This window comes from Oncorhynchus keta, chromosome 10, assembly GCF_023373465.1.
Source record: "Oncorhynchus keta strain PuntledgeMale-10-30-2019 chromosome 10, Oket_V2, whole genome shotgun sequence".
Lineage (NCBI taxonomy): Eukaryota > Metazoa > Chordata > Actinopteri > Salmoniformes > Salmonidae > Oncorhynchus > Oncorhynchus keta.
This window is the reverse complement of record NC_068430.1, coordinates 53415156-53426251: the sequence shown is the minus strand read 5'-3', so window position 1 is coordinate 53426251 and position 11096 is coordinate 53415156. Positions and strand designations below refer to the sequence as shown.

The following is an 11096-nucleotide window of genomic DNA, read 5'->3' as shown; positions in this document are numbered from 1 at the left end:
CAAATCCATTTGATTCCTTATTGAAAATATGTTTCACTATGACCTGCCCTGCCTTTACACTGTGGTGCATTGAGACAACAATAGCTGATTTTTCACATGCAATACATAGACATAGGCAAGCGTGTGCTAATTATTGACACATATCTACAGGCTTCTGAGGGCTAAGCTGTGGCCTTAATTCAAATACAATGACACACCAATTTAAAGTGACTTTTATTCGCCTGTAGAACAACCACAAGTTTCATCACAGTGAAAATAGCTCCAATCAAATCAAATTTTATTGGTCACATACACATGGTTAGCAGATGTTATTGCGAGTGTAGCGAAATGCTTGTAAACTTCAGCTGTACTTGTAGTGGTTGAGAGTCGCTTAAACTCGGCACTCAGAACATAATCTCGCTGTCTAATATTTAAATGTTAAAGTCTGTCACAAGAGACTAAAAGTCACTCTGACCAAATGTTGGGCATACAGTAGAAGTTACCTTGGTGAACCTCTGTCTATTACACAGTGCCAACAAAACACCAGGTCAAAGCAGGAACATCATCCCGGTAAGAAATACAGACAATTTAACTCAGCCACGACCAATCACAAGCACAATTCACCACATCAATACACAGTGTATGGACTTCAGTCTAAACTGCCCCCAAAATCCATGAAAGTCTTTGGAAAAAGTGCTTGGCTTGGAGAGAAAGAGAGAGAGAGCGTGAGACTAAGGAAATGGGTAGCAGGAATGTGGAATTACAACTATTTTTGATTCCTGTCCAGTAACTATTTACATTGCAGTCCACCGTCTGTGACATCAGAAGGCAGACTTTATAAATGAATGGACAGAGGCAGGCAGTTTGCTAACACACAGCATTAATGGCACCGTGGCTTTCTCGAGGAGATAGAGTGACAAGAGAGAGTGAGAGAGAACTGGCTAACCCCTGAAGATGGACCGAAGAGATGCTACGCTCCTTGGTTCCCTGCTGTTGTGTATCATCACTCAGGTGAGGGTTGACAAGCTCAAGAATTTCCTTAAGAATTCAAGTTGTCAAACATCTTTTATTTGTCAAAGTAAGCTTGTGATATTTTGGGGAAGAAATGGAATTTAATGTTTGAGGGATGTCATGGGATGATGAACTTGTTTGCAGCATAGTGTATGCACTTGTTTTTGGTAAGTGAAGATGGTGGTTCACAAACTGATGCTAAACGTTATCAATACAAATAAAAAACATCCATATACACTATCAGTGGAGGCTCCTCAGAGGAAGAAGGGGAGGACTATTCTCCTTGGTGAATTTCAGTAAAATAAAAATATTGAAACAATGAAAACGTTATCCTTTTTAGATAAAACTATACCAAATATATTCACGTCACCAAATAATTGATTAAAACACACATTTTTTTCAATTAAGCTCTACAGTAGCCTCAACAGCACTCTCTGGGGTAGCACCATGGTGTTGCCGGGGTACAGCTAGTTTCTGTCCTCCTCTCGGTACATTGACTTCAATACAAAACCGAGGAGGCACATGGTGCTCACCCCATACCTTAGACTTGCACAGTAATTATGACAACTTCCGGAGGACATCCTCCAAACTATCAGAGCTCTTGCAGCATGAACTGACATGTTGTCCACCCAAACAAAGGATCAGATAATGAATTTTGCACTGAAAGCATAAGCTACAGCTAGTTCGCACTGCAGTGCATAAATTGTGGTGAGTAGTTGACTCAAAGAGAGAGAACGACAGAAGCAAGAAAGAGAGAGAGAAAGCTAGCTATATTTTGTTTTAATTTTTTCACTTTCACTTACTTAGCTAGTGAATGCAGCTAGCTAGTTTAGCCTACTCAAACATCCGGCTCCAACAGAAAGGTATGCTATGTTAGCTAGCTGGCTATGGCTATTCAACGTTGAAACTCTTCCAAGTCTAGGTAAGCCTTTGGTTTTATTAATTTATTGCCACCAGGGCCCGAAGGTGTAACTGCTAAACTGCTTGCTGACTATACACTGTACTGCATGATTGAAGCGGGTTTACTAATGCCTTAGTTCTATTAGCTATGTTGACTATGACGTTAGCTAATATGGTGACAATGATGTAGGCTGTGTGGAGTGGTTAGCGGTTATGGTATGAATGTTTGGCTTGGAAAGGTTTCTTCGCCTGGTCACAGACAGCTGTTGTGTTGTGCCCTGAAGTCCACAAGCGAATGGAAAAGGTGAGAGACAGCGCGTAAATGTGAGAAGGAATTATACAATGAACAAAGTGATCATGCTGTTTTTATGTGTGCTGCTATGAAAGTAGAAGCTGTATTTGTGGGTGATCAGGGGTGTGTTTATTCCACCAATTCAGTTGAAAAATGTTTCTTAAACGGAAGCAAATAGAAAGAAACGGGGATAAACATACTTGAATTTGTCCAATCGAAACTCTTGTTTGCAACTGTTGGACTAATGATTACACCCCAGATAAATTAGATGCAGGCAACAGTGTACAAGGTGGTATTGAATGTGTCACTGTCTGTCACCTTGATTACAAAAACATTTCTGTAGACATGTGCACCTGCGCTGTAAACTTTCATTCGTAAGCTAAGTTGTAGCAACCTCATGATGGGTAAAGTATCATGTACATTTGTAGCCTAAACCTGTCGATGTTACATTGAGCTGGGTGAATGAAATATGAATGACAGTCATCCAATATGCTGTAATAGAATTAAGGCCATGCTCATAACAAATAAGTGTTCTCCCTCATCTTTAAACGGCACCGAACGCCACTGATACACATCAATTATACACCAATATATACATCAGTATTCACATCAATACCCTAAAAGTAAAACACAATCATAGGAAACAAACACATTTTTCTGTAAAAAGGTCCTCAATCAGCCTTTAGAATTGCCCTAGAGGCACCAATTCAACCAATTTTAGAGAGCGCTGGAAAAAAACTAAAAGCATATTTACATAACTCAGTGGAGATTGAAGGGATTTCCAGAGTTAACCATCCCTGAGACCGGGTCTAGTATCAATTAGCCAACAATAAGGTAAGGTAAGGCGGAGGTTTATGCAGGAGGGCTTTGCGTTTGCACTGCAAAGAGTGCAATGCGTTTGCACTGCAAGAGGGCAGTATTTTACCAGAATTGTCGTAGCAAAATAATCCTGTATCAACAGGATGTGAATGTTTAGTCCATAGTGTTGCTTGATTGGTGGTTAGGCTATTAGCTGAACAAAATGAGGCTACTTGAAAAAAGTGCAATACTGTTAATAGTGCTGGGTTTCAGTGAGTGTATTCAAATCACAAAGCTTATCTGCATTTCCTGCAGTGAAAAAAAGTGATCAAATTAAGATTCAACAAACATTTAAGTGATGCTATGAATGACTGGCATACGTTTTTTGTGCATTATATGTGTGCAATATATCCTGTATGATGTTCATGGTTAAAAAATCCCAGGTTAGACGATTCCCTTGCAGCTTATTCCCTGCTGATTCCAGAATACCTCCAATTGGGATTTGGGGAAGCTGTAAGGATTTGAACCCTACAAGTTACACAAACAAATACACACAAAGTACAGTAACATTTATAGTACAGTCATAGACAAAAAAAGCCTTAACCCCTACAGTCAACAAAAGGCTACCGGTGAAAACTGCAGTCTCACACACATTTGATTCACAAACGCTACTGCAGTTAATCATCCTACTGTCAACCCACATGTGTTAGGTGTGCTGCCAGCTATGCGGGGGCCCGTGTCACAACTGCCCCTGGCCCGCACCACGCTGCCCTCTGGGGGTGTCCACGGTGTTGGATGGGTGCCGCTGCTGCCAGGTGTGCGCCAGACATGAGGGCGAAGACTGCACGGAGAGGTTTGTGTGTGACAGCCAGCAGGGCCTGCAGTGTGACTACAGCGCCAGCTACCCCGGTGGTCCTGGAGAGTGTGTCAGTGAGTACAGCGCTACCCTGTTAAACCGGTCCCAGGTCTGTTTGTGCTGTCTTGCCAACTGTGAAATATATCTGTTTGTGGTATCTTGCCAACTGTAAGTTATATCTGTTTGTGGTATCTTGCCAACTGTAAGATCCAACTACAAGACAGTTGGCAAGACAGCGCAAACATATCTGGGACCAGGCGACTACTTTGCAGGGTACAAATACTGTACAAAGCCTCAAAACATTTCCATTATGTGATCATGGTAATGATAATAAGAACTCAAATGGAGTGAGATGTAAGAGTGTATCCCAGTTTTCATGCACAGCAAATCTTTGACTAAGATTAATGTTGAATGTTCTATTTCATGGCCATAAATAATAGGAAAATAGCCAAGAACGTAAGTTATTTAGGATTGGGAATGGCAGCCATGGGTAATAATCCCACAATATCCAGTTGGATACAACAAGTATTGCGACATTGATGTTAAAGGCAGCCATTAGAAGTGTTCAAAAAGTAAAAAAAATATATGCACTCTGGATAAGTGTCTGCTAAATGACTCAAATGTTATTTTAGTACACATGTCTTCTCCCTAGATTTGACACAACATACAGTGGCAAGAAAAAGTATGTGGACCCTTTGGAAATACCCGGATTTCTGCATAAATTGGTCATAACATTTGATCTGAGCTTCATCCAGGTCACAAGAACAGGCAATTCCAAAGGGTTCACATACTTTTTCTTGCCACCGTACGTTGTCACAAGCAAAAATTGAAGCAGAACAGATCCACAGATGATGCTATCTCTATTGCACTCCACACTGCCCTTTCCCGCATGGACAAGAGGAACACCTATGTGAGAATGCTATTCATTGACTACATCTCAGCGTTCAACACCATAGTGCCCTCAAAGCTCATCAATAAGCTAAGGACCCTGGGACTAAACACCTCCCTCTGCAACTGGATCCTGGACTTCCTGATGGGTCACCCCCAGGTGGTAAGGCTAGATAACAACACATCCGCCATGCTGATCTTCAACACGGGGGCTCCTCAGGGGTGCATGCTCAGTCCCCTCCTTGTACTCCCTGTTTACTCATGACTGCACGGACAGGCATGACTCCAACACCATCATTAAGTTTGCCGATGACACAACAGTGGTAGGCCTGATCACCGACAACGACAAGACAGCCTATATGGAGTAGGTCATAGACCTGGCCGTGTGGTGCCAGGACAGCAACCTCTCCCTCATCGTGACCAAGACAAAGGAGATGATTGTAGACTACAGGAAAAGGAGGACCGAGCACGCCCCCGTTCTCATCGACGGGGCTGTAGTGGAGAAGATTGAGAGCTTTAAGTTCCTTAGTGTCCACATCACCAACAAACTAACATGGTCCAAGCACACCAAGACAGTTGTGAAGAGGGCACAATAAAACCTATACCTAGTCTCCTTAGGAGACTGAAAAATTTTGCATGGGTACTCAGGTCCTCAAAAGGTTCTACAGCTGCACCATCAAGAGCATCCTGACGGGTTGCATCACTGCCTGATATGGCAACTGCTCGGCCTCTGACCGCATGGCACTACAGAGGGTAGTGCGTACCGCCCAATACATCACTGGGGACAAGCTTCCTTCCATCCATGACCTCTATACCAGGCGGTGTCAGAGGAAGGCCCAAATAAATTGTCATATTCTCCAGCCACCGTAGTCATAGACTGTTCTCTCTGCTACCGCACGGCAAGCGGTACCGGGGCGCCAAGTCTAGGTCCAAGAAGCTTCTAAACAGCTTCTGCCCCAAGCCATAAGACTCCTGAACATCTAATCAAATGGCTACCCAGACTATTTGCATTCCCCCCCATTTTACGCCACTGCTACTCTCTGTTATTATCTATGTATAATCACTTTAATAACTCTACCTATAAGTACATATTACCTCAATAACCTTGAATAACTGGTTCCCCCGCACATTGTCTCGGTACCGGTACCCCTTGTATATTGTCACGCTATTGTTGTTTTACACTGCTGATCTTTCAGTACTTGTTACTTTCATTTCTTATTCTTATTCATATTTTTTAAACTGCATTGTTGGTTAGGGGCTTGTACGTAAGCATTTCACTGTAAGGTCTAAACCTGTTGTATTCGGCGCATTACGAGTATGCGAGTAATGCAATGTGATTTGATTTTTGTTTTGTTCCGCTTCACCTAAAACTCAGCAAAAAAAGAAACATCCCTTTTTCAGGACCCTGTCTTTCTAAGATAATTTGTAAAAATCCAAATAACTTCACAGATCTTCATTGTTAAGGGTTTAAACACTGTTTCCCATGCTTGTTCAATGAACCAGAAACAATGAATGAACATGCACCTGTGGAACGGTCGTTAGAGACACTAACAGCTTTCAGACGGTAGGCAATTAAGGTCACAGTTATGAAAACTTAGGACACTAAAGAGGCCTTTCTACTCACTCTGAAAAACATCAAAAGAAAGATGACCAGGGTCCCTGCTCATCTGCGTGAACGTGCCTTAGGCATGCTGCAAGGAGGCATGAGGACTGCAGATGTAATGTAATGTCCGTACTGTGAGATACCTAAGACAGCGCTACAGAGAGACAAGACAGTGAGAGGACGTTTCTTTTTTTGAGTTTACTTTGAAAAAGTTCACTCTCTCACTTCCCCATCTGTCTCCCCATCTATTCCTCTCTCTGTGACCAGGCCAGAACATGCTGGGATGTGAACTTAACGGCATGCGCTTCGAGGAGGGCCAGACATTCCAGCAGTCGTGTGCACAGCTGTGCCACTGCCTGGGTGGCGGGGTGACCTGTGTGCCACTGTGCAGCGATGACCTACAGGTTCCTGCCGCAGCCAACTGCCCCAACCCTCAGCTAGTGCGCCAGCCTGGGAGGTGCTGCAGGGAGTGGGTCTGTGAAAGCCTGGACAACAACATTTACCCAGACACTATGGCTGCAGGTACAGTACTCGATAGGCAAAAATATGAAAAAATACTGATTAGGAATGATTAATAGTAATTATTTATTTATTTTTCATTTTACAAGAATAATCTCAAAGTGAATAAAATAAAAATATGAAATGGAGAAATATTAAAAAATAGACTAAACATAATATAATTTGGAAAGTATTCAGACCCCTTGACTTTTTCCCCCCTCATCAGTTTAATCACAATTCCCCATAATGACAAAGCAAAAACAAACAAAAAACATCCCCCGGAAATATCACATTTACATAAGTATTCAGACCCTTTACTCAGTACATTGTTGAAACACTTTTTGGTCAGGGAGGTGACCAAGAACCCAATGGTCACTCTGACAGAGCTCCAGAGTTCCTCTGTGGAGATGGGAGAACCTTCCAGAAGGACAACCATCTCTGCAGCACTCCACCAATCAGGCCTTTATGGTAGAGCGGCCAGATGGAAGCCAATCCTCAGTAAAAAGCATGACAGCCTGGTTGTATTTTGCCAAAAGGCACCTAAAGGACTATCAGACCATGAAAAACAAGATTCTCTGGTCTGATGAAACTAAGATGGAACTCTTTGGCCTGAATGCCAAGCTTCACCCCAGGTGGACACCTGGCACCATCCCTACGGTGAAGCATGGTGGTGGCAGCATCATGCTGTGGAGATGTTTTTCAGCAGGAGGGACTGGGAGACTAGTCAGGATTGAGTGAAAGATGAATGGAGCAATATACAGAGCGCTCAGGACCTCAGACTGGGGTGAAGGTTCCCCTTCCAACAGGACAACGGGACTTAGCACACAGCCAAGACAATGCAGGAGTGGTTTTGGGACAAGTCTCTGAATGTCCTTGAGTGGCCCAGGCAGAGCCCTGACTTGAACCCGATCTAATATCTCTGGAGAGACCTGAAAATAGCTGTCCTAAAGACGCGAAATGTCTTACAATGTGAGATTGGGTTGCCAATATGTGCAATCAATTTCCAAGATGCTGGGCTCATTCACTCGTGACAATTGCGACATTCCCTTGACATTGTGGTGTCCTATAAATCATCACTGGATGTCATAAGGTGAATGCACCAATTTGTAAGTCGCTCTGGATAAGAGCGTCTGCTAAATGACTTAAATGTAAATGTAAATGTATGATTTGGTTAAATTAGGACACAACAATTAAATTAAATTAAATTAAAAATTAGGACACAACAACCTTGAGGGTTAAGTCGAGGCATAACATTTTGAATGCCTCACACAGGAATGGCTCACACCCTTGCAAGCAACTCTTCTTCAACCCTGCTCGCCTCGCATGGACAAATTCCACAACGCCTCCCAACTGCATACTGTAACTACCTTGTGCAAACATTTTGAAAGGAAAGCTAAAGTTGGCAATCAAGCTGAACTTTCCATTGGTAGACTATTGTTTTGGAGTAACCCTTTAATCGATGCACTCATTATACCTTCATGAAATACCAGCTTTATGAATGTTACAGTATCATTAAAAAAACGTTCTTAATAACAACGTTCTTAACACATGTTATGAATGGTGTCATAAAGGTTTTATGGATGCCTTATGTACGCATACCCTCTTCAAGTAAAGTGTTACCCTTTTTTGTAGCTAACCTGTTGATGCTTCAACTGAAGACATGTGTGTGCAAGGAGTAGTTACATCATACAAATAGGCAGTATGTATTGAATCCAGAAGTCACGTATAGTTAAGCATTTAAAACCCACAATATTCATATTTAATGGACAAGAAATGCACATAACATTTCCTTTGTGTGTAATAGCATAGCCATATCAATATCCTCACATAACAAACCCAATGAGTATACAAATGGACTAACAGCATCACATTGCCCTTGTCTTTCAACACTACCCAGTGGAGAAACCACCAGAGAGGGAGAGGGTGCGTCACGGGTTTCGTGGTGATGGTGGTGGGGCTCAGTCTCAGGGCCAGGGCCTGAACTCCAACTGCATTGAGCAGAGCACAGACTGGAGCCCCTGCTCCAGCAGCTGTGGCCCAGGTGTCTCAACCCGCAGCTCAAACAAGAACTGGGCCTGCCGCTTGCAGACCCAAACCAGACTGTGTCAAGTCAGGCCATGCCAGGCCACTGCCGTGCCTCGCAGCAGGTCGCATGTGGTGAGTGGGAGCAGCGGTCTCCGCCTTTCTTTACCTCAAACACTCTGAAACACTTTGCAAATATTCTTACTGCTGTCTGGCCATTTTGTTTTCGAGGTTAGTTGAGGTAGAATGGATTGCCACTTGAGGTGGGTGGACAGTTTGGCCATTAGAAATGTTTTGCTTTCATTGTTGTACCTCACTTTTTGGCAAATGGGATGAATTACTTGATATAATTTACATTGTACCTTTACTTAGATACAGCATTGACCATAAATTGACCATAAATGTGTGCCATCAGAAGAACTGCATCATGAAGAATTGTATGGAGAGTTGTCAAAATGTCCTAATATTTCAAAGTCCATGTTGATCAACTAAAAGTTGAAGTAAAAGATCATTTAAAATCATTCAATGTTTTAAATTGAAGTCCACTGTTATGTGTGTTGCAGGGAACTGGTGCCTGCGATAGTAGCTTCAGGTCTCCCGTGCCCATTCATCTGGAGCACCAGGGCTGTTTGAGCACGTGGGCCTACAGGTTCCGGTTCTGTGGCCTGCAGTGTCTGGAAGGCCGCTGCTGCAGCCCCTACCACACCAGGACTGTCAACATGGCCTTCCGCTGCCCCCAGGGCAGGATGATCCACCAGCAGGTGATGATGATTGAGTCCTGCTCCTGCCACCACTACAATTGTCCCCAGTCCCCATTCACAGCCTACAAGAGAGCCATTCCCTGGCTTTAGAGTATAGGACCGTGGAGAGTGAAATAGCCCCAAAGCCAGAGATGGGCAAGCCCTGTCAGTGAAGATACTGGACAATGACATACGAATAGGAATCGAAGAGTAGGGTAGGATTCAATCAAACTTGCACTGTGGAAAAAAACACATGGTTCCTGCGCTGTTGAAAAAGCACCATTAGTTTAACCCAGTAAATATAGTCAACTGCTTTGCATTGCTTAGAATATGTGTAATAACAGTGTTAACCATTTCCGCAGTGCAGGTTTGATTGAATGTCATCCTCTATTTGATTTTGAATATTGATTAGGGCCATTTAATTTAAATGAATACCTCCATCATCAAGATTCTTAGAAAAGGTGTCTGTGTGTGTGTGTGTGTGTGAGAGAGAGAGAGAGAGAGAGAGAGAGAGAGAGAGAGAGAGAGAGAGAGAGAGAGAGAGAGAGAGAGAGAGAGAGAGAGAGAGAGAGAGAGAGAGAGAGAGAGAGAGAGAGAGAAAAAATAAAATAGGGAGAGAGGGAGAGAGGATGAGTGACTAGTTGATTGAGTGATGCATGGTGGTGGATGGAGGTGGAGGCCTATAGCGGCAGTTTCGGTTACCTCAAAGTAAATATGGAGCTGAATGTACAGTAGGAAGTTACTCTGAGTAAAAATAGGTTGGTGTCAACTCCAAGTGACCTTCATGCGCAAGCTTAGCTGTCAGTCATCATTTCTATAAACTGTAAGTATTATGTTATCAGTCAAATAATTTTTTCAGTAATATTGTTATTATGCTATGTTACAATGAGGATAAAGACACCTGAATTACTGTCTTGTAGATTGGTATGGTTAATCATTAAAATATTTAAATTCTCACATTCAAGCCTTAATAGCCTTTTCACACTGGGAACACACTGGTTGAATCAACATTGTTTCAATGTCATTTGTCAACCTATTGTGACGTAGAAAATACATTTGGATTAGTAAAAAGCAATCAACCAGTACTATTTTAATTTTTATTTCAACCAGCATTGTAAACATTAAAATTAGAGTAAAACTTAAACTTACAGTAAATACAACGACTTAACCTGTCTAATTTCAACATAATCATCAGAACTATGTAAACAAATTGTGTCGAAAATTCCACGTAAAAAATATTTTTCATCCTATGCTCATGCATTCGAAAAGTATTCAGAGCCCAAGGGGTCTGAATAGAGTGTGCAAAGCCGTCATCAAGGCAAAGGGTGGCTACTTTGAAGAATCTAAAATCTATATATTTTTTAACACTTTTTTGGTTACTACATGATTTCAAATGTGTTATTTCATAGTTTTGATGTCTTCGCTATTATTTTACATTGTATAAAATATGAGTAAGTGTTTCCAAACTTTTGATTGGTACTGTAAGTACTCAGTACTTTGTTAAAGCAC

At 42.2% G+C, this 11096-nt stretch overlaps 1 protein-coding gene across 1 annotated transcript; it reads left to right on the top strand.

The window, feature by feature from the left end:
* Positions 1–858: 858 nt before the first annotated feature.
* LOC118389547 (CCN family member 5-like) lies at positions 859–10196 on the top strand. The gene is made up of 5 exons (XM_035779445.2): positions 859–990; positions 3691–3910; positions 6595–6849; positions 8723–8982; positions 9411–10196. Exons 1-5 carry the CDS (start codon positions 934–936, stop codon positions 9696–9698), a joined length of 1080 nt encoding a protein of 359 aa, XP_035635338.1. The 5' UTR covers positions 859–933; the 3' UTR covers positions 9699–10196.
* Positions 10197–11096: the final 900 nt, after the last annotated feature.